This window comes from Callionymus lyra, chromosome 11, assembly GCF_982586985.1.
Source record: "Callionymus lyra chromosome 11, fCalLyr1.hap1.1, whole genome shotgun sequence".
Lineage (NCBI taxonomy): Eukaryota > Metazoa > Chordata > Actinopteri > Syngnathiformes > Callionymidae > Callionymus > Callionymus lyra.
In genome coordinates, this window is record NC_141828.1 from 1,712,967 (window position 1) to 1,737,500 (window position 24,534).

General features: G+C 39.4%; 2 protein-coding genes across 4 annotated transcripts in view; one reads left to right on the forward strand and one right to left on the reverse strand.

Annotated features, from left to right (window-relative positions):
* Positions 1-164: 164 nt before the first annotated feature.
* On the reverse strand, positions 165-4,464 carry mdh1ab (malate dehydrogenase 1Ab, NAD (soluble)). The gene is made up of 9 exons (XM_087802033.1): positions 4,406-4,464; positions 3,952-4,050; positions 3,517-3,613; positions 3,276-3,451; positions 2,356-2,478; positions 2,117-2,293; positions 1,906-2,019; positions 1,738-1,827; positions 165-1,174 (listed from the first exon to the last, which is right to left on the reverse strand). The coding sequence occupies exons 1-9, from the start codon at positions 4,406-4,408 to the stop codon at positions 1,052-1,054; spliced, it is 1,002 nt and encodes a 333-aa protein (XP_087658159.1). The 5' UTR covers positions 4,409-4,464; the 3' UTR covers positions 165-1,051.
* A 66-nt stretch (positions 4,465-4,530) lies between these two features.
* wdpcp (WD repeat containing planar cell polarity effector) overlaps positions 4,531-24,534 on the forward strand; it is a 119,239-nt gene continuing 99,235 nt past the window's right edge. For 2 of the 3 annotated variants that reach the window (XM_087802018.1, XM_087802020.1), the window contains exons 1-2: positions 4,531-4,905; positions 9,708-9,834. The gene's annotated coding sequence lies outside the window, so the exon portion shown is untranslated. Of the gene's footprint in view, positions 4,906-9,707; positions 9,835-18,466; positions 18,542-24,534 lie in introns of those variants that run through there. The other variant, XM_087802019.1, reaches the window with a different exon arrangement.

Sequence of the window (24,534 nt, forward strand, 5' to 3'; positions counted from 1 at the left end):
TCGGCCACAATCTTGGTCTGACATCAAAGCTTATGATTACATTTTAAAAAGTGTTTAAATAAATAACGTTAGTCACCAAAACTGTCGGAAACCATTATTGGGAAATACGTGCCGAGCAACAGCTAAACACACTTTTCCCACACAACGACATACGATACAATCACTTTTGTAAATGGCTTTTATTTTTCTATTGAAACAGGTTAATGACTTAGGAATGCAGGAACCACTGATCACACAAAACAACCATCGTGACTCATCTGTGTTGAAATGTTTGTCAGGTGTGTCGCGCTTTTCATATTCTACTATTAACTTGAGCTTAAATACCTTCTCTGGACCACATTGTTACTATTGTATTCAGGCTGGACTTGGTTAACCCTTATTTATCAGATGAACCTCCAGAGGAGTGTATAACAATTGACAGAACAGAAATATTTTTATTTGTTATTCATTTTTACTCACACCGACGTCTACATTGATGCATTTGCGTTGTTTATAACCTTGGGTTGTTACGTCATATCCTGTCTCTCTGAGCATAGAAACATTGCTGCGTCCATTTTCTGTCAATCGTACATCGTGACAAATGTAACCGAGACTGTTATCATTATCTTCTCTGATTATGTTTTTTTTAGGAAATATCGACCCTGATAGTTGAGAAATCTCCAGTTTTAACCGCACTTTAATTTGTCTTTGTGTGTATTTGTGATGGTAAAATGTTTCTCTGGTGCAAAAGACAGGTTGTTAGAAGTTTTCCTTAGTTTTTTTTAATAATTTGGTTTATTTTGTCTGATGTATATTATAGTTTAATTCAAATGTGTTTGTACCTTCTATCTAAACAAGGAGCATAAAAGAATGATTTTGTCGAATGTTTCTTTTATTGGTACAGGCAGATAAATGGACTGGCACAAAGAGCTCCATGACCGATTTATTATTTAATGTCTGAGTATTTACCTATGAGAAGATTCTAATGATCGCTCAGAGAAGTGCACAACCATCCATCTGTGGCTCTTTTTTTGGGGGGTCGTCAGTTCCCACCTGATAACCTTCAATCCTGTCAAGCCCCGAGTTCAGCCACTGCCGTGTCTCTCTCCTCCCTCAGCTCGGCAGCAGTGGCTTCCATTTTACCGCGAGAGAAGTCGTTGATGGCGAGTCCGTCGACAATCTTCCAAGTCTTGTCCTGAAAACAGCAAAGAAATGACGACGTTAGAGACAAGTAAGGATGCAAATGACTTTCAAATCATGAAAATTCAATTGTCGTAGCAAAAATAACAGTGTTACAATTGTTTTTATAACGTTTAAATTCAGTTTAAGCCTTTTTAATATCTTTTTATTTGGCTGTGACTTTTAAAGAAACAAACACAAAAACAGTGCCACTTTATGAGCACAATCATTATTATTATTATTATATATAATAATTTAATATATATTATATATATTATATTATTATTATTATAAGACAATATTATATATAATAATTATACTTATTATTAGAACTATTAAACAATTTCACAAAGGAGACCTCCTAAGGGGTCAATAAAGTTCTACCTAATTCTAAATTATGTTTATTACTCACAAGTTTAGTCGAAGAAAAAATCCTACTTCATTATTTGTAAATACAACATACATTCATTTTCCAAAGTGTATTTCAAATTACATGCACAAATAAGCAGCGATACTACGTTCTCTATAACAAAAAATTAAAGGGCTTTTTATTATTTTGGAAATCATCAAGACATTGACCTTGATCTGGACGGGGAATGAGTAGATGAGGTCGTCTGCGATTCCATACGAGTTCCCTGTGGAGTAAACTCCCATCGAAGTAAACTGACCCTGAAGAAAAGAGGAGAAACTTCTTGTTTCCACTGTGCAGACGAGCCATGGATCTCAGTGTTAGTACTAATACTTCACCTCTGCAGTTCCACACCAGAGGTCTCTCAGGTGGTCACAGATGGCCTTGGCTGCAGACATGGCACTGGACAGTTTCCTGGCCTTGATGACGGCGCCACCTCTCTGCTGCACCGTCTGTGACAGAAGAATGGTTTTGTGATACATGAGGTTATTTTAAATCAATATTTTAGACATTTTATTATCATTTATCAAGAGGTTCATTGAAACGTACAGTGATGAAGTCGCCCTTGAGCCAGGCGTCGTCCTTCACGGCCTCGTAGCATCCCAGCTCAGAACCGGCCTTGTTGACCTTACAATGGTGGACGTCGGGGTACTGAGTGGACGAGTGGTTCCCCCAGATGATCACGTTCTTCACCTGCGTGGCAGGAACCCCGCAGCGCATCGCAACCTTTCAGAGAATGAACAGAAGATGAGAACCAGTCCCTGGACCAGAAGAACCAGGATACACACCTGAGAGGAGGCTCTGTTGTGGTCCAGACGAGTGAGGCAGGAAAAGTTCTCTTTAGGAATGGAAGGAGCAAACTTCGCCGCAATCAAGCAGTTGGTGTTTGCAGGGTTTCCTACGACGAGCACCTGAAGACAAGAAAACAATCAGTCAGTCAAAGATTCAGCTTCATACGACCAACAGTAGAGATTTAAACAGTAGATTAGAAAATGACATCAAAAATAAACATTGCTCTGATTTTGTGACATTATTGATTTTAAAATGATGTTCATATATTTGTTTATTTAAATTAGAAAATCAAATCTAATAATTATAGAAATAATTAACATGAGGAAATAAATATTATATGATTAAACACATCATTAAACAATGTTTTAGGTCAACAGTTTATGGTCAATGAGGATTAAAAGTGTAACAAAATACTGTAAATAAAGAGTTTCCTGATTCAGATTCAAAACTTAATTTGATTGATTGATTTTCTTACAACACATTGAATTGAAATTTGAATTAAATCAGTTCACCGGAAAAATATAAAACATAAATTCCCAGTATATTTTCACACACAGGACATATGACAATGAAACACATATGAAACAATAAAGCAAAAATAAATACAGTGATAAATGAAATCATTATAATATAACAAAAGACATTTATCCTTAAATAATACCGTAATTATTAAATAGTAACTTTATATGTATTACATATTTTCCCATCCATTCATAAACATACAATAACTGTCAAGTGTCTTATAAACATAAACATAATAACAATCTAATGAGGATTAAATTAAAAGACAGAATTTCGGTTTTATATAATCTATATTAATATTAAACATGTTTTGAAGAATTTATTTAAAATATACATGAACAAAAATTAGTTCTTCATGGAGTCTAAGGAAGCCATTTGTATTCTGAACGACTACCTTGACCGTCTTCTTGGCGTACTTGTCCAGGGCTGCTCCCTGACTCTTGAAGATGGCTCCGTTGGCCTTGAGCAGGTCCTTCCTCTCCATGCCCTCCCGTCTGGGCATGGAACCCACCAGGACGGCCACATCCAGGTCCTTGAAGGCCACGTCTTCCTTGTCGGTCGGGACGATTTCTATCGGAACAACTTTGTTAGCAAACAAGTTCAGGGAAGATGTTTGTAAAAGTTCTCAGAAAGACCTCTCAGCAGTGGGAGGGCACAGTCCTGCAGCTCCATGAGGACCCCCTCCAGGACCGGCAGCATGGGACTGATGTCCAGCAGGAGCAGGGTGATGGGCTGGAACACATTTTGAAGAAGGCATTGGTTTGATTGTAATGTGGAAGGACACGTATACAGCTGCTTTTCCCCGGATCCCAGCGTGACACGCCAGGGCCATGTGGTGGAATAACTGGGGTGCATGCCAGGCGGATCAAATGGTTTTAAAACCGGACCGGAGGAGCAGGTGTGACCTTGAAACATTCGTGACTTTGGAAGGAAAAGTGTGACATTATCGTCATCACAATTAACAACAATTATTATAATAATAATACAACAATAATACTTTTGTTTATGTAGACAGTACTTTAAATCTGTCAGACCTCGTCTCTTTCTAAAGAACAAGATGTGATCCTCACCTGATCCTTGCCAAACACATCCCCCTTGGCAATGCTGAACAGAAGGGAATACGCGATCTGTCCAGCAGCCCCGGTCACCAGAACTCTAATAGGGTCAGACTGTGAACACAACAGAAAGGTTCAGGACTTCACACTTGAAGAACAGAACTTGTTGAACGGGTCAAGTCTATTCTTGGCTCCAGCTTTAAGTCCAAAATTAGATCCGAACGGATCTAGAACTGTCTTTGTTACATAACAAAAATTAAAGAATAGACACATTTTCTTTACACGTCATCGATCAGTGTCAGATAAATACTCTCAAATAAATACAACTCAAATTTTTTATTTTAAATATTTTTAAATTACACTTGAATCTACATTTACATTTACTGTTGTTTTAATGGTATCGCAGCCTCAACGAGTCCATCGAAGGAAACAGTTTGATGAATGAAGTATATATTGAAATAAAGCTCACCATGTTCACTCGATGGCTGGAGTTCGAATCCCAGCTCTCTGGGAGGGGCGGGGCTGAGGCTTTTAAACGCCTCCGCTTTTTTACGACACTTCTGAGCAGCAGGCGGCAGTAGGGCAGACCTCATGCAAAACACTGCTATGAGCTTTAAACATTTAAACACACTTTCTTTTATCGAAGGGTGTTGATGTGCGGCTTGTTTGTTCAGTGACGTCCGAAACCGAACAACAATTTCGTCACGACTGAATGAGACGATAGTTAGCATGTTAGCATAGCCACCAAAGTGCCGCTTGCTGCTGTTGCCTAGCGACGTTGAACTTTAGCAGTTAGCAGTTAGCATCCGCACTTGTGAGACTTATTTAACACTTGTTACATTGTTTGTATAAAGAGGACGAAATGTTCGGCAACTAACCACAACACATAACAATGTGTTTTAATATAAGCTAGTTGAAGAGTCTTCACGGCGTTTGGACATTTCTGCGAACTTGTGGCTGTTTTTCCAGGTAAGAAAGTACATAAATACTGCCTTGTATTACTTCAAACGTCTGTTCTATTATATACTTGTATAGTAAAGTAAACGTGGTGAACAGTGACACGATCTGTCTTCAATCTGGTTTGACATGATCATGATCTGATGCTTTATTCTCCCACAGTGAGACAAACATTGACATCAACTTAGAGAACGTTTTTAATTCTTCATCCATGTTTGGATGTTTTAACATTATTGACTGAATCATTACCTCACAATGTTGTCACAACTTTTTTTTAGTAAAGGTTTAGTAGTTACTAGTTATCTTTGTGGTTTTCCCTCCATTTTTAGATGTACAATAAAATACTTGTATGTTTAATTGAAATGTTAGTATTATTTTACTGTGGTACAAAGATTGCTGCCTGATATATAAATACAATTCAAGTCATAACAGTTTTTAACATGTAAACATAAGTGGATATATTATTATTATTATAGAGACAAACACAAAATGCTAGATAGCATCCAAATTATTTTTAACATTGAAGGAGACCAAGTCAAGGCCAAGGCTGAAAGTTCTCTGCTATGTATTGGCAAGAATTTAGTGATATGATACGTATCATAGAGGCAAATATACCATATATTGCGATACTGTAGGAACAAGGTTATGTTTGTAGTATTGTGATGTACTTGACTCTGGTGTTGTGATAGTGTAGTAACAAGTATATATGTGTAGTATTGTCCAGTACTTGACTCTGGTGTTGTGATAGTGTAGTAACAAGTATATATGTGTAGTATTGTTCAGTACTTGACTCTGGTGTTATGATAGTGTAGTAACAAGTATATATGTGTAGTATTGTCCAGTACTTGACTCTGGTGTTGTGATAGTGTAGTAACAAGTATATATGTGTAGTATTGTCCAGTACTTGACTCTGGTGTTATGATAGTGTAGTAACAAGTATATATGTGTAGTATTGTCCAGTACTTGACTCTGGTGTTGTGATAGTGTAGTAACAAGTATATATGTGTAGTATTGTCCAGTACTTTAGTATTTACAGACCACATGACTCTTGATGAAGTCGAAACTACTTTCATTTGTTTTCAAACAAAAATATGTCCAAAAATCAGCTTTAGAAGCTGCTGGACTCACTGTATCCTCTCGTCCTCAGTCATCCCGGGATTGTATTGTTCCTGTAGCTCTGGTTTATGTTGTGCAGGCCTGGATGTTAATATCCCTGGAATCATGCACACGTCTGGCTCCGCTGAGACTGTGATGGTCCAGTGAGTGATGGCACCTGTTGGTCTGGATGTCATCGGTTCACCTGAAGACGTTCGTCGTCTTCCAGCCTCTGAGGTCACTGTGAGCTCAATGATGTAAACTTGAGGCGGACCAGAGAACAAGGTCTGGTCACGAGGGTGGAAGAGCATTTACCCTCGTCCGCTGACTTACCAGCACCTCAAGACACTTCAACACCTGAGGCATCACAACAATATGTGCCTTAATGTTGCTGGACTTTGGCATTAAGGGCACCTGGTAATACCACTGGTTTAGGTTTGCGTGTGAAGGCAGCACACGTATGTAGCTCTGATGGTAGAGCTTGGATGCCTTTATCTCCCACAGATCTTTCCAGGTGATCTTCTTCTGGTCCTCTCCTTTCGATGCCATTCACTGCCCTTTTGTTTTTAAACTAAACTACACATTGAACTTTATTTAAATCAAGACAAAACCCTCAATATTTAAGTGTTTCTCATATACACCTAGTACAGCGCAAAACATATTCTAGCTGCTCTCAAATAAATCTAAAAAACTGTTTTCTTAACTTGTAATTCCTAAAACTTCACTAATCCAGACCAGAGCAACATGATCAATATCTAATCTTTAATCTTGGATCAAAACAAACTTGACTGCATGACGTCGAGGTTGTGGGCAGAAATAAAAGTTTATTTTCAAACAGTTTATGTTTGTACTTGTGTACGTTAAATTATTTAAACATCCATTTTTGTACTTTGCCAAGTCTCTGTATGATTGTTTATATCAATCATTTATTTTCCTTATCTTTCTTTATGGATCAACATATAAACATGAGTTTTCTCTACGGATTCAGTATCGTTTGAACATCTATGACTTTAAAATGTTAATTCTAGATCAATAACAATGATTACATATTGATTATTGAGTATGAACGTCTTTATTTTTGTTGTGATTAGTAACATTTGAATATTTTTATACCATGACTTACAGTTCGAAGGAGTTCCATCAATATTTCTCACCAATTCATGACACAATTGACCAAAAGTCAGTGTTTAGTGTTGATTCTGATCCGGTTTTTTCAAATTAAATGTTTGTTCTTTCCTCATCATTCTCATGTATATATAACTTTCTTTTCCAAGATAAGGAACAAATAGAAAGTGTTTCCCAGACGCTGCTGGATTTCTCTCCAAAGCCTAAACTGACTTCATCTTGTCGGTGACAGGGGATGATATGGACCGACGGGCTCCGTGTGCAATGGCCTGATTCTGAGCAGTTTGAAGCAGCTGCCGGAGCCTGACATTGCTGCTCTCAGCTCCTCTTACATGTCAGCCTGCAGTGTGTCATGTGCTTGTGTGGGTCACCAGTGTCAGTGTGTGTAACCAGTGTCAGTGTGTGTAACCAGTGCTTGTGTGGGTCACCAGTGTCAGTGTGTGTAACCAGTGTCAGTGTGTGTAACCAGTGCTTGTGTGGGTCACCAGTGTCAGTGTGTTTAACCAGTGTCAGTGTGTGTAACCAGTGTCAGTGTGTGTAACCAGTGTCAGTGTGTGTAACCAGTGTCAGTGTGTGTAACCAGTGTCAGTGTGTGTAACCAATGTCAGTGTGTGTAACCAGTGTCAGTGTGTGTAACCAGTGCTTGTGTGGGTCACCAGTGTCAGTGTGTGTAACCAGTGTCAGTGTGTGTAACCAGTGCTTGTGTGGGTCACCAGTGTCAGTGTGTGTAACCAGTGTCAGTGTGTGTAACCAGTGCTTGTGTGGGTCACCAGTGTCAGTGTGTGTAACCAGTGTCAGTGTGTGTAACCAGTGCTTGTGTGGGTCACCAGTGTCAGTGTGTTTAACCAGTGTCAGTGTGTGTAACCAGTGTCAGTGTGTGTAACCAGTGTCAGTGTGTGTAACCAGTGTCAGTGTGTGTAACCAGTGTCAGTGTGTGTAACCAATGTCAGTGTGTGTAACCAGTGTCAGTGTGTGTAACCAGTGCTTGTGTGGGTCACCAGTGTCAGTGTGTGTAACCAGTGTCAGTGTGTGTAACCAGTGCTTGTGTGGGTCACCAGTGTCAGTGTGTTTAACCAGTGTCAGTGTGTGTAACCAGTGTCAGTGTGTGTAACCAGTGTCAGTGTGTGTAACCAGTGTCAGTGTGTGTAACCAGTGTCAGTGTGTGTAACCAATGTCAGTGTGTGTAACCAGTGTCAGTGTGTGTAACCAGTGCTTGTGTGGGTCACCAGTGTCAGTGTGTGTAACCAGTGTCAGTGTGTGTAACCAGTGCTTGTGTGGGTCACCAGTGTCAGTGTGTGTAACCAGTGTCAGTGTGTGTAACCAGTGCTTGTGTGGGTCACCAGTGTCAGTGTGTGTAACCAGTGTCAGTGTGTGTAACCAGTGCTTGTGTGGGTCACCAGTGTCAGTGTGTTTAACCAGTGTCAGTGTGTGTAACCAGTGTCAGTGTGTGTAACCAGTGTCAGTGTGTGTAACCAGTGTCAGTGTGTGTAACCAGTGTCAGTGTGTGTAACCAATGTCAGTGTGTGTAACCAGTGTCAGTGTGTGTAACCAGTGCTTGTGTGGGTCACCAGTGTCAGTGTGTGTAACCAGTGTCAGTGTGTGTAACCAGTGCTTGTGTGGGTCACCAGTGTCAGTGTGTGTAACCAGTGTCAGTGTGTGTAACCAGTGCTTGTGTGGGTCACCAGTGTCAGTGTGTGTAACCAGTGTCAGTTTGTGTAACCAGTGCTTGTGTGGGTCACCAGTGTCAGTGTGTGTAACCAGTGACAGTGTGTGTAACCAGTACTTGTGTGGGTCACCAGTGTCAGTGTGGGTCCAATACACACCTTTTTGTATTGGAAAAAAAGGTTTACAAGATTTACTTTCACAATATTTGACCAAGTTTATGGCGATTTGACAAAACAAAAGCACAACAATGATCAGGAAAAAGGGAATAATAATAAAAAATAATCAGGTTTGGCACATTTGGTTTGTGGACAAATACCTACAGTACTAAATAACTCAAACAACTTTAGACTAAAACTTGTGAGAGTGTAACGCTCTTGACGGACACTGTGTAAAATATGTTGTTACAGGATCAGATCACGACTCAGTTTTTATTTAAAAATAAAATATTGAACTTTTACTTTACTTTAATGTTTTACTTCTAATCCAGATCCAAACATGTTGTACTTCATGATCAATAAAAAAGTACATTAGACATTTTTTATTTCCTCATCCACTCGGTGAACAAAAGTAACAACGACAAAGCGAATAGTTCATGTTTTAAACTGTCATCAATCTTGATTTATTAGTAAGTAAGTACTTTATATTTATGTGGAGCTTTTCCAGACCAGGGTCACAAAGCGCTTAAACAATCAAAACAATATTCAATAAAGTATATACTTTAAAGATCAAGATAAAACTGATAACACAACAGGAGTTCCAGAAAATCAAGGAAAAGCCTGAACAAATAAAAACGTCTTAAGATGTTTCTTGAAAGAGTCAGTACTATTAGTACTACCCTTTCTACCTTGTCCTCACCTGCTCAGCCCTGTTATACCTGGGATCTTCATGGGATCCTGATATTTCTTCTGCTCCTCCACTTGTCCCTGCAGAGTGCCCCCGAGTGAACCTTCTCCAGGGCAGCTGGAGGCAGATAGACGAACACCCACCGGCCTCAGGATCACCTTCTTATCTGCCTCGCGAGACAAAATAGACGTCACACCGTGAACCAGATAACAGGTAACACTGAAGCACATGCACACGTGAAGAAAGTTGCATCAGAGTCACTGACGTCATCGACACGGTTCTTTCTCACTTTGAAGTTGTGGCTGATGTACAGTTTTACAAATGGCTGCAGTTACCATGACCTGCCGCCAGGTGTCAGTGTAGCAGCACCTCAACATAAAATGACAGAATCTTTCAGCAGTTTGGTTAAAAAAGGAAATCAATCCTGCTAATTATTAACAACTGCAATGTGAGCGAAACTATTTTATGTTTTCATCTGCTTTTAAATACATTTTTACATCAATATTATTAAAAAAAAATTAATTCATATTGTTATCATATGTGCTGGTGGAGGTCGTTCACTTTGACCCAGAGGTAAAACAAGGGATACTCCAAACACATTTTTCTTTTGGCCACCGGGGTCACCTTGACCCAGAGGCAACTCAAGGGATACCACAAACACATTTTTCTTTTGGCCAAAACTTGATAAATGTACGACAGTCGTTAACAAAACAAAAAGAAGGTTCATATATAATCCAATGGTACATTACTGTATATTGCTGATATTACAGTACATACTTCTTTTTAAATCATTATAATTATAAGTACTTTGATATATATACATATACATTGTTATTATAGTGACAAAAACTAACAAAGAGGTGGGTTTTTTAATGAGTGATGTCGGGGTCAGCTGTCAAGTGTCTGTCTGTCTGTCTGATTGTTGATTATAAAACTAAATCAGATAAGATTAAAGTTCATGTTGATTCGTTGACATCCATGTTAGTAATTAAGTTGTACATTAAGAAAGTACATTTTCATTTCAAATATGACAAAAAGAGTATTTAGTTTCTTCTGCGCATTTACGTTGATTTTCTTCTCGTCGACCCAGTAATTGATAGAATATCTCCATCGCACTAGAATCCAGTCTCCAACACGTCTTTAATGATTGAAAGTCGTGAAGGACGTCAATCCTCGCCGAGCAAATGGAAGCGAGCGAGACTTCAATCAAAGAGCAGCTTCTGCAAACACTCTCTTCCTGGCACTGGAGCAGAACTATTCAATTAAATCTTAGAATATAAACACACGCTCACGCCGGATTGTCCTCACAGGTGTGTTTGTTCTGCTCCCAACGTCGCTCGCTCCGTTTCCAGTCTTCAGAGTGTTTGCATGAGAAACTAGTCCTTGAAATACATTGAATTAATCGAGACAAATCACCTTTAATTGAATTTCATAGCAGTTTATTGAATAAAGTCTTCATTCACCGTGTGTTTCCCATCTTCATGTGTCATTGTCCACTTGCTGATAAGAAGTCAAATGATTGGTTTACCTTTATTCTGGTAAATGTAAGAAATAATCTAACATTTCTTCAATATCTTTATGTATTTTATCAAATAATATCTCGTACATTTTTGCACCTACGAAGTTTCCTAATGCTGTTTTACTTCTCTAGGGATAAGGATATATTTGTCTATGAATCTTAAATTATTATTATTATTATTATTATTATGTAATATGTTTGGCCAAAAAAACTTAAACCATATTATATGTAAAATGATATGTTGTAATAAAACAAATTAAAAAAAAAGTTTTAGTCCTCAGTAATATTTCTTTGTATTTGTTGATGTTAAATTCACCAGTTGTTTGCACATCAATTAGTTTTCAACTGATTGGTTTCAACGAAAGACTTCTTTGTTCCACGTCTCACTAAAGAACACGTCACTGTCCAGTTAGAACGAATGTGTCAATCAAACGTGTCTCATCGAGTGATTGGTTCAAAATTAAAGTAGTTAAATTGTGTATCGCTGGAGCAGAAATGATAAGCATAGGTCGAGCCTCCATTGAAAGATACTATTGCTCATATATTATTATTATATTATTATATAACATCAGACTCCTACTTCCTTCCTGTTACAGACACTTTGGTGAATCTACATTTTGTTCCGCATGAGACCTTGTTGGGTAAAGGTTTAGGGTCTGATTGCACTTGACACTCATGATCTAGAGGAAAACTAAGGAAAACTAAAGAGTTTATTTTGTGTGGATCACATGTATCAGTGGATCTCAAATATAGCTCCTAAGACGTATGAAGCTGATGTAAGATGTTGAATATAAGCCGTGTTTATTCCTCATTACATGGGTTTCAAACTCAAGGGCCGAAGTTTCTTTGCAGTCATGGGGCCAAAATAAATGTGTGTTATATCTGCCTTCATCCTTCGTTTCCGAAAAGTTCCCATCAAATTCCTCTTTTTCACCCTCAGTCTTTGTGTGTTTGTTGACTTCATACCATAATATACTGTATGTTCTTATCTGGTCTTTGACTGAGGTATTTTTATATGAACATTGATGTTTAGCTAAAGACTTTCATCCACGTGAAATAACATGAGTTTGAAACAAAGATCAAAATAATCTTTGTATAAACTTTCTAATCGTGTATTTTTTGCTGATAAATGATTAGGACGGACAATTTAAAGCAGCATATTGTTCGACCTCCGACCTCAGCTGTTACAAATAAGTTTGACATCCATGATAAGTATTTTGAAACAAAATGCTTTGAGCTTCGATGGCTCAGAAAAAGTTTGAAACAATGTTGTGTTCAGTGAGCAAAGTTAGAAAATGGATTAAACTCATAAGTTTTCAGGTAAAGCCATTAATTGACTGAAGTTTATTCCAGCCGTGTTTTGTGAGTTAATTGGAGAATGTTTGGAAATATGCTTCGTGCGACTCGAGAACATATACAGTCATTAAAAAACCATTGAATCAGCACTAACCTGTGGCACTGTGTGGCCACCAGGGGGAAGCAAACTACCACAAACCAAAAAATGTCTAATCTGGCACTTTTTCCATTTGCTTTTGAAAGCAACAATTTTTTGACACTCATTGAAGGGTGACCGGAGTCCTGGCCTGCAGCCGGTTCATGTGTCGGGGGGAAAGGTGTTCCACCTTTTTTTTTTCATCAACTCTTGTTTTAGCACAGCAAGTCTGGCCCACAAAGTCCCCCTGACCCGCTCCACGCAGTCCATGAGCACAACCTTTCATTAACCTCAATACCTAAATCCGTCCAACTGGACCAGTGGCGGCGACTCGCCTGACGCTGGCGATCACACCCCTCTGCACAGTCATAATGGGCCACGGCTCAATCGGGGGGTGGGGGGCTGGGAGGTGCACATTTCCAGCAGCATTCTGGCTCCTTCCAAGAGGCTGGTTGTCTGCAGGTTACCAGCAACACCGATTTTCTGCACTCACTAAAAGGAAAGAATGTTTTCCCCCACAACATGGCTGTGTGGGGATTAAGGCCCATTCTGAGTGGCCCCGGGTCGTGCAGCAGATGTTAGCCAGGATAGAGTTTGTTGCCGTGCCGACGGTGAGCCGGTGGGATTGGCCCGCCCAAACGTTAAGCCTATGTACATGCATGGGATGGGAGGGGTGTGTGTGCCCATGTGTGATCTCTTACCATACGTTAAAAAAGAAAGGCGTGGGAAATGTGCCAGGCCACCGAAGAATGTCGCCATTATCCCAAATGACTTGTTAAATAGAAACCTCGAGTGCGAGTCATCTCGCCATTAACCACTTCTTTCTATTCAATGGTTCACTATATGGAAGTGAACATCACGGCCGTTTCCTCCTGATAACAAAGGCCTCAGACTTGAAGGTGCAGATTTTAAACGGCCGAGAAGAAGCTTTTGTTTTCTTTGTTTCCACGAAAACACCTAAAACACCATCTGAGCAAGAAACGGCTTTTAAGTTTCTGGTTAAGTGACAAAAACAAAGTGTTTCTTCTGGACCATGAGGTTGGCAAGATGTCAGTCACATACTTAAGAAGACAAGTTGGTCAACGCCAGATTTTTTATGGCAGCCGTGTCTACGATTACAGTTCTTTCCTCTCACAGGTTTAAATGGGTCGAGAGCTGGTCCAGGTTTGGCAAATGTAGAGTCTGGATTTGGTTTAAAGAAGTGTCAGTCACCGTCTGTCCTTGGGAGCCTTGACATGTCGTAACCATAACTTTTGATACTAGATCCTTGAGTCAAACTCCGAGTCGATCTTTTGGCATCTGAAGTTTCAGGGCCACAACCATTGTATATTAACTCTAAAAGGAAGTCTTGATATTGCCTTATGGCTCTTAATGATCTCTCACCAAACACAATCCTTTCTTTAAAAATCTGTTTCATCTCTGTTGCTAAACTTATCTTAAACATCTTAATAGTTCACCATGAACAGTGATCAACTTTCAGTTTAAGCGAAGCTTGTGTCGTCTTCAAATGACTTGAGGGGTCAGACGTGGTTCGACACGTGTGTGGATGTTCCTGCGTGTTCAGGAAGTGATTTATCTGAACGATCATGGATGGATTTTAACTCCACTTTACGGACTTTAAAGTGAAGAGACATGTGTTTTAAACCTCGTTCAAATGAATTAAGATTTGGTCGTACATTCTTGTCACGCTCGAACGGCTCTGAGGCGAGGACGAGAACCTCAGTGGATCAAAGAGAAGTGGACTTCCTTGTATGGTCACTTCTGTCCGACCTCTGGGCTCAGACTCTCCGGCTGCCAGAAACACATACGCCGTGGTGGAGCTCGTTCACTCTGACCCAGAGGTAACACAAGGGATACCACAAACACATTTTTCTTCTGGCCACGGGGTCACCTTGACCCAGAGTCAACACAAGGGATACCACAAACACGTTTTTCTTTTGGCCACCGGGGTCACCTTGACCCAGAGGCAACACAAGGGATACCACAAACACGTTTTTCTTTTGGCCACCGGGGTCACCTTGACCCAGAGGTAACACAAGGGATACCGTGAACACAGTTTTCTTCTGGCCACCGGGGTCACCTTGACCCAGAGGTAAAACAAGGGTTAAAGATTTGCCATCGTTGTGACCTGATTATTATCAACTGTTGAACTGATTAAATACCGATGCACAGGCAACACTAATCCGTGGCAGCAAGATTTCTGTAAACGATTGTGTTCTGTGATGTTGCAACAGTGGCTCGAAGAAAACATTGAGTTATAACCTGAGAACATCGAACATTTTGTCGCTTCGATGGTGAAAATCGTGGGAAAAAGGATTTGCATGTTGTCGGACAAATTCCTAAATTTTTCCGAATCTGTTCTCTTTGTGTTTCCTATTCAAACGGAAGAGACGAGGAACTGCAGGCAAGCGTTTGAAGCGTTTGTCCGCGTGAAAGACGAGCCTAACCTCATGGATGTTACCACATGAGGCGCAAAGCCTTGTGGTACTTGTCGGTGTCAGTCTTGATCGCGACAGGAAACTGGATACGAGCTCCAACAAGCCACGACTCGACGCAGCAGCGCTTCAAGTCCTCAGTGCCGCGTATGTGACCCGGGCTTCGGTTCGGAAGCATTGTGAGCATTCCTGAGTCGAAAATGATTAAGAAACGAACAAAAAACACGTTTAGGCGTCCGAGAATTTATACATAACATAACAATGATACTTGTAAAGATGGTAAACATCAAAGGATCGACCGCCGTCTTAAAATGTACCGTATTTTCCGGACTATAAGTGTCTCCGGAGCACAAGTCGCTCCAGACATAAAATGCATAATAAAGAAGGAAAAAACATATATAAGTCGCACTGGAGTATAAGTCGCATTTTTGGGGGAAATGTATTTGATAAAATCCAACACCAAGAGCAGACATGTGATCTTGAAAGACAATTTAAAATAAAACTAGAGGCAACAACAGAATAATGTTACGTTACATGAAGTGAGAACCTGGTATGTTAACATAACATATGAAGAGTTATTCAGAGAACTATAGCATCAATAACTAACTAGTTTACCAAACCATCCGTGTAACTCCAAATAACTCTTCATCCTCGTGTCACTTTTAAACAACTAACTAACTCCGGAGGTAGAAGATGCTTCCTCTTCTACGTGGAAATGATCAACACAGGCCTAGAGCGCCCTCTGGTGGTTTAGTGTGAAAATAACATGTGAAATGATATACCGCTAATAATGTGGTAATAATTTCACACATAAGTCGCTGTTGTTGCCTCTATTTTTTTTAATTTTAAATTGTCTTTCAAGATGACATGTCTGTTCTTGGTGTTGGATTTTATCAAATACATTTCCCCCAAAAATGCGACTTATATATGTTTTTTCCTTCACGATCTTCCTCTCTCTTTGCGCTTGATGGATCTACTGACTCTTTTAAGAAACATCTTAAGACGTTTCTATTTGTTCAGGCTTTTCCTTGAATTTCTGGAACTCCTGTGTTGTTCTCAGTATTATCTTGATCTTTAAAGTATGTACTTTTTTGAGTATTGTTTTGATTGTTTAAGCGCTTTGTGACCCTGGTCTCGAAAAGTGCTATATAAATAAATATTACTTACTTACTTACTTATATTTTATGGCTGGAGCGACTTGTACTCCGGAGACACTTGTAGTCCGGAAAATACGGTACGTAAATGATGTTTATCTCTTAAAATATAAAAAAAAACAAATTCTCTCCTTGACCTTCTTCGAAGTTGAAAGTCGACCCTGGAATCGACTTCAGCAGGAAAAAAACAAGTTTGTGTTTTCAGAGAAAGGTACGTTAATCCTCCGAGGTCCAGGGGAGATATGACACGAGTGTCTCTGAAGTCGCACCAAAGAGAAGCGAGTGCCACGTGGACATCTGACCGGTGCAGTCAGTGCCGTGTCAAACTGTCGACAAAAGGAGGCAGTGCCAGCTGAGAGGTGTCTGAGGTGTCGTGGCCTTCTTCTGAGGGGTGACGGACAGCAGGTGTGTGAGGCGCTGACGGAGGAATCAGACGCTGAGGAGTCTGGGGGACGAGGTGCTGACCTTTCAGCGTCTCAGAGTCCGTCTCGCTCTGTTCGTCTGACAACAAAGTTGAAGGCGTCTGAGCTTCCAGAGTCATTGACAGGTGTGTGTGCACCTGAGACATCCAGATGATTTTTAGTTTTAGAAACTCATTTATGGTTCAATTAAATGTGGTTTTTCTAATGGAACCAAAGAGAAGACCTGCTGTTAGTGAATCATCCACTTGAGACGTTTTTATTTGTTCAGGCTTTTCCTTGATTTTCTGGAACTCCTGTTGTGTTCTCAGTTTTTTCTTGACCTTTAAAATATATACTTTATTGAATATTGTTTTGATTGTTTAAGCGCTTTGTGACCCTGGTCTGGAAAAGACTTACTTACTTACTTATTATTAGGGTTTTGTACTGGCAACAATATTACAAAAGGAGTCACGGCAGAAGGAGAACGATACCATACAATATAATGTGAGACTGTAGGAACGAATTGTGTGCACATCAGCTTTAATAGCAGCGTGAGTCGACTGTATCCTCTTGTCCTCAGTCATCGCCGGAATCTCTCGCAGGATTTCCTTGTTCCTTTCGTTGACTCCTGCCATCCAGTAGAACGTTTATTTTCAACACAATAATGAGCAAACACTGTGAATATTTGCATGTTAATTGTAAAAATCGAACTATATATTTATACAAAACATAAAAGAACGATTATTAAAATAAAATGTTATTTCAAAGCCAAAAATATGACACAGTCTAGGCAAAAACATCCGATATATATATATATACAGTATATATATATATATAAGTCTCACGACAAAGGGATACTATACAATATAATGTGAGACTGTAGGAACTAAATGTTCGCACATCAGCTTCGATAACAGCGTGAGTCGACTGTATCCTCTTGTCCTCAGTCATCGCCGGAATCTCTCGCAGGATTACTTTGTTCCTTTTGCTGCAGAGAACACAATGACTACTGCCATCTAGTGGAACATTTATTTTCAACACAATAATGGGCAAATGCTGTGAATATTTGCATGTCAATTGTAAAAATCGAACTATATATTTATACAAAACATAAAAGAACGCTTATAAAAATAAAATGTTATTTCAAAGCCAAAAATATGACACAGTCTAGGCAAGACATCCAATTTATATATATTCGTCTCACGACAAAGGGATACTATACAATATAATGTGAGACTGTAGAAACAAAAATCAGCTTTAATAGCAGCGTGAGTCAACTGTATCCTCTTGTCCTCAGTCATCGCCGGAATCTCTCGCAGGATTTTTTTTGTTCCTTTTGCTGCAGAGAATGCAATGACTACTGCCATCACATATATATATATATATATATATATATATATATACAGTATATATATATATATATATATATATATATATATATAAGTCTCACGACAAACGGATACTATACAATATAATGTGAGACTGTAGGAACTAAATGTTCGCACATCAGCTTCGATAACAGCGTGAGTCGACTGTATCCTCTTGTCCTCAGTAATCGCCGGAATCTCTCGCAGGATTACTTTGTTCCTTTTGCTGCAGAGAATGCAATGACTACTGCCATCTAGTAGAAAGTTATTTTCCACATATATATATATTGGTAAATCTATATTTTCTAGGTATTTTGGTTTGTTGTATTTGTTGACATCCATTATCTCCGTCTCTTATCTTAAAGACATCCTAACAGGTCAATATCCACATGAACTGCCCACAAGTTTTAACATGTAATCTATGGTGCCCTTCATACTTTGCATGGCCTCATAGACGCTGATGTGTGGCGAGCTCACTCTGGCTGGCGGTCACGAGGTGAGGGGCGAACAACAGGACGCCGAACAGCTTTGGAGAGAAGAAAATCCAATAAGCAAGAAAAATGCGACCATTGTGACACGTGTCAGCGACACTGCGACGGGCCACAGACTCCGGTGAGTCGTCGCTCCCACAGAACCTCTTTGAAGTGGGTTTGTGCTGCCGGTCCGAGGTGTTGCCTTTCCTTCCCTCGGGCGGAGCTGCAGGGCAGATGCGTCGAGCTTTTAGTGAAACACTTGCCGGGATTAGGTGTATTATCTGAGGAGGGGAAGAGCTTTAGTGGGGTTTCATCTGTGGAATTGCTTTGTTTTGAAATCAGATTGGGAAAAAAAAAAGAGTTAAATAAAAGAGCTATTTATGTATCTCTTGGAATTGATTAATTCCTTTCCTTCTTTTACCCTTCGATAAGTTCACACTAATATACATTTGTACGTCCGTGTTCAAAGAATATACATCTAGTTAGTCTACAATGTTTTTAAATTGAAGTAGTTAGAAACTTGTACTGTTTTATATTGTCTGTTTAAAAGACATGTGTAAACAATTGTAATCTATAAATACAATAAATAGTTTATTGTAATTGTACAGAGATGTACAAGCAGCAGCTAAGATGGTGTTACCACATATACGATAGGTCTTCAATAGGATATAAGAAACTGCAATACCCTGGTCAATAGTGCTTTTAGTGAGTATGCTTCCATTTTTATATATAATTAAGAATGTACTTTCCCCAAATTATTAGGATTTTATAGGATGAGTCAAGGTCGTTGGAAGGGCACTGGTAAATAGAAAAGCTCTCTCTCCTGCAGACCATTGACCTCTGTATGTGTTCATGGCATCATGGGAGGAAACCAGAGTCGCCCGAGGAAATTGTGTGAGTGTGAGGAGTACACGGAAAGTACACGGAAGTTCGGGAAAGAACCTGGCTTAGTTTTAAAAGTTGCCTCAAGCTACTGTCGTTCTCTGGACCTTTGCTAAAAGTTCAACTAGTGTGTCTATGTGTGTGTGTGTGTGTGTTGTTGTGATGTGTGACTCTATTAAATCATCAGTGTGTGTGTGTGTGTGTGTGTGTGTGTGTGTTGTTCTGATGTGTGACTCTATTGTATCATCAGTGTGTGTGTGTTGTGATGTGTGACTCTATTAAATCATCAGTGTGTGTGTGTGTGTGTGTGTGTGTGTGTGTGTGTGTGTGTGTGTGTGTGTGTTGTTCTGATGTGTGACTCTATTGTATCATCAGTGTGTGTGTGTTGTTGTGATGTGTGACTCTATTGTATCATCAGTGTGTGTGTGTTGTTGTGATGTGTGACTCTATTGTATCATCAGTGTGTGTGTGTTGTTGTGATGTGTGACTCTATTGTATCATCAGTGTGTGTGTGTTGTTGTGATGTGTGACTCTATTGTATCATCAGTGTGTGTGTGTTGTTGTGATGTGTGACTCTATTGAATCATCAGTGTGTGTGTGTTGTTGTGATGTGTGACTCTATTGAATCATCAGTGTGTGTGTCTTGTTGTGATGTGTGACTCTATTGTATCATCAGTGTGTGTGTGTGTTGTTGTGATGTGTGACAATATTAAATCATCAGTGTGTGTGTGTGTGTGTTGTTGTGATGTGTGACTCTATTAAATCATCAGTGTGTGTGTGTGTGTTGTTCTGATGTGTGACTCTATTGTATCATCAGTGTGTGTGTGTTGTTGTGATGTGTGACTCTATTGTATCATCAGTGTGTGTGTGTTGTTGTGATGTGTGACAATATTAAATCATCAGTGTGTGTGTGTGTGTGTTGTTGTGATGTGTGACTCTATTAAATCATCAGTGTGTGTGTGTGTGTTGTTCTGATGTGTGACTCTATTGTATCATCAGTGTGTGTGTGTTGTTCTGATGTGTGACTCTATTGTATCATCAGTGTGTGTGTGTTGTGATGTGTGACTCTATTAAATCATCAGTGTGTGTGTGTGTGTGTGTGTTTTGTTGTGATGTGTGACTCTATTGTATCATCAGTGTGTGTGTCTTGTTGTGATGTGTGACTCTATTGTATCATCAGTGTGTGTGTGTGTTGTTGTGATGTGTGACAATATTAAATCATCAGTGTGTGTGTGTGTGTGTTGTTGTGATGTGTGACTCTATTAAATCATCAGTGTGTGTGTGTGTGTTGTTCTGATGTGTGACTCTATTGTATCATCAGTGTGTGTGTGTTGTTGTGATGTGTGACTCTATTGTATCATCAGTGTGTGTGTGTTGTTGTGATGTGTGACAATATTAAATCATCAGTGTGTGTGTGTGTGTGTTGTTGTGATGTGTGACTCTATTAAATCATCAGTGTGTGTGTGTGTGTTGTTCTGATGTGTGACTCTATTGTATCATCAGTGTGTGTGTGTTGTTCTGATGTGTGACTCTATTGTATCATCAGTGTGTGTGTGTTGTGATGTGTGACTCTATTAAATCATCAGTGTGTGTGTGTGTGTGTGTGTTTTGTTGTGATGTGTGACTCTATTGTATCATCAGTGTGTGTGTTGTTGTGATGTGTGACTCTATTGTATCATCAGTGTGTGTGTGTTGTTGTGATGTGTGACTCTATTGTATCATCAGTGTGTGTTTGTACAAAACTCTCTTTTCATTGAAATATTGACATTAGAAAATGATCTTAAGCTCCGCCCACTGAAAACACTTTGTTGTTCTGGAGATGAAATCTCGTTGATCATAACCACACCCACTCTGCTGTGATTGGTCGAGCATGGAGGTTTGTCACCGGGTGTTATCAATGGTCTCCCCCTCCAAGGGACTCATTGTATAAACAAAGCAGGGTGTGATTACAGCTGAAGGAGGAGTGAAGCCATTATTATGTCATAATGGACTCTCGTAACCTCTCCTTCGTCCAGATTTCAGAGCAACTTTATAAAGTAATAAGTGTAAAACATGGTCATGATGAGAAGTTACTGCGTCTTGAAGAGAAATACTTTCATATGAAAGAAAGCATGGACTCAGCAGGCGACTCTGAGAGATACAAGTGTTATTGCCACGAGTGATAGAATTGTAGTCAGTACAGATTCATGTTCATGTTAACAACTATAACCATAATATATATATATATATAACCATCATCTCTCATCTTGATTTCTGAAGCGATAAGCAATCGATAAAGTGCCGTTGAATATCAATACAGTATTGAGAAATAAAATTGTAATACATCAGTGTATCTATAACTACTCTCACCCTGATGATGACATCATTTAAGTGTCAGAGTCTGTTTTTTACTTTATTCTTTCTTCGTATTTGAAACCGTTGACAACAAAAGAATTGAAATGCAGTCTTGGAATTTAAATAATCTTGACACACACATAAGAGACTCGTTAGTCAAATTAAACGATATTTTTAAAAAAAAGTATAATTCCCAATAAAGTCCATCATGAATAAATATCATTGCATCAAAGTTCAAGGGGTCAAAGGTAAGAAAAAGTTCTGGCGTGACTGAGGCACATTCTTAACTTAAGCCGATGAAGAATCTGATCTCGTGGATAAGAAACGTATATTTTTGGCTGAAAATCAACAAAGAAGATTTTATTTTAACTTTTCAATCAAAGCTTCATAAATGACAGTATAGGTTAAGTTAGATAGAACTTTATTTATAATAATAATATAGACGCACAATCTTTGACGCAACCTTTTTCCAAAAGAGAAGTTCCAGCGCCGTCTGGAGATCCTTCACATCGCTGCGTGTTTCTCAACACTAACCGACTTCCATCTGGTAATTGGTGTTTGTTTTCGACGGCTGCACTTCCAGCTCCTGTGTTTCCTTCACTCTGCTGTGTGTTTGCACGAGCGTGTGTAGACATTGTCGCTCGATGATGTGACTCGCCCCGTGGGCATGTAACGGTGAACTATCCTGCTGATTGAGACGTCTTGTTAAACACACACGCACACACACACACACACACACACACACACACACACACACACACACACACACACACACACACACACACACACACACTGTACATGCACGCGGACAGAGCTTCTCTGAATAGTATTACCTTTACCTCAGTTAGTTCTGCCTGTCATCACTGCTCTTCTTCCTCCTTCACCTGTCCTGTGGGAAACAGTTAAGTGTGTGTAGGTGTGTGTGTGTTAAGTGTGTGTGTGTGTGTGTGTGGGGAGGGGGGGGGGCGGCGGGTTCGACTTGCCTGGCGCCACTTTCTCCTCGACCTCCACTTTCCCAAACCTTCTCCCATGAGGAGTGACAGTGGAGAAGTCAAGCGTTCTGGTGTCTTCTCTGAGGTGAGAGTCTGCACTTCTTAGTTCACTGTTGCTGAAAGTCCTTCACACTGCAGCGACGGACCAGACGCTGATGGATGACGGCGAGGAACGTTGACGAGCATATTTTGACATGAACATGACTTCGAGGATGTCTTTCGTTGAAGGAACTTCAAGTCTGTTTGGTTTCAAGTTGACAGTTGATTCAGGAAGTTCAGAAGAACGACACACTTTATTTGTACCTGTGGTTAAACCAATGAAATTAGTGTTTTTTTGTCCTTTTTTTTTTACATTGCTACGTAGTTAAGTTAAGTAGTTAAGTTTAAATGGTGTATAAAACTGTTTATAAACATTTAATCGTATAATAATAAAACAAATATAAAGGAAAAGATTAAAATACACAAATAAATGATTCTAAATATTAAAAGTAAACAGTATTTGTAATTCAATTCAATTTTATTTAAAGTGTCTTATCATAACAAAGTTATCTCAAGACACTTTACAGTTTAAGTAAGACTATAGTTCATTAAGGAATAAGATATAATAATAAGAAGTAAACTGACATGTATTACTGAAGATCTTCAGTTTAAATGTGTCTCCAGTAATTAAACGTGTGTTTAAAAAGTGTTGACGTGAATAGATTCATTCACGGCGTGGATATAAACACGATGGCAGCTCCGGGACCCTCCGTCCACCTTATCTCGTTCTCCCGGCGCGACATGTGATGTTTTTGTGTCTCGACTCCTCGAGCTTTGATTCATCGTCGCGTCTCTTTTCACGTCTCGTTTTCTCGCGTCTTTTGTCTCGCGTCCATCGGCGGACGCTAGCAGAGACTTCTTCCCCCTCCAGGCGTCAGATAAGAGCCGCCGTCTCAATTTGTGTGTTTTCATATGTATGTTAATGCCGTGTGTGCGTGTCCTCGGGTATCGACGGCGAAGATAGCGGAGCCTGGATTCGTGCGAGAACATGTGTGTCGTTTAAGTTCAACTATCACAGCTTCTGACGATTCGCTCGTGGGACGGACTTAAGTTGCTGAGCGTGTTCCCCAAATATCTGCACTCGCAGGAATTGAGATTCGCAGGAACTCGAGGCATTTCTGAGTAGAAAACATGCAGTAGAATTGAAAAATGGCCGACACTCTCGGTACGATTGCGCCTCGTGGTGGACATGTTTTCCAAATATTCTTCGTCGTCTTCAAGGTCGAGCAGAGCAACAGATAAAGTCTTTTCAAATGACACATGGGATCAAATATATTTAGAGGTTTTTCTTATTATTAAAATGAAGTTTAACGAATTGTGACGTTGAAGGTTTTCAAGTTTAATAGAGTTAAGAAAAAAGACACAATACTGTTACAATACTTCATCTAACAGTAGAGATGAACTGTGGAAGCTTCATGAGGAAAAATCTTTTTTCCAGAAAACCAACATTATTATTAAGGTCCTTCTACTGAACTGAAAAAAAACATCATGTCTTTTGGACAATTGTTTCTTTTTCAACTATAACCACCAAATTTGTGTTGAGTGTTACTTGTTTGTGATTCTGATCCAAAACTTAAATATCATTAAATACAAACGGATCCAACAAAAAATTAAATGACACAAGGTACAAATCTTGAGTCTAATTTTTCAGCTTCAGTAACTCCAAGCTGTTTTTTTTACAGAAACAAATAAATAAACAAAAATTTCCAGTGCAATAAAAAACTTGGTAACAAGCGACAAATCAACCTGATATTCACTGCCTTTGTCAGTTTTTCTTCAGATTAATCCACACATAATCACATTTTTATCATGAACTGTAATTGGCTCAGAAAGATGAAACATTTTTAAAACTCTTTCCTACCAAAGCATCTCAGTCAGTGCCACC

Coding starts and splice junctions, on each gene's coding strand:
- mdh1ab (XM_087802033.1), bottom strand. Junction 3,452..3,516: donor TGCCCTCCCACTGCTGAGAG/GTCTTTCTGAGA, acceptor TTGTTCCGATAG/AAATCGTCCCGACCGACAAG. Junction 1,828..1,905: donor TCTGGTGTGGAACTGCAGAG/GTGAAGTATTAG, acceptor TCTTTTCTTCAG/GGTCAGTTTACTTCGATGGG.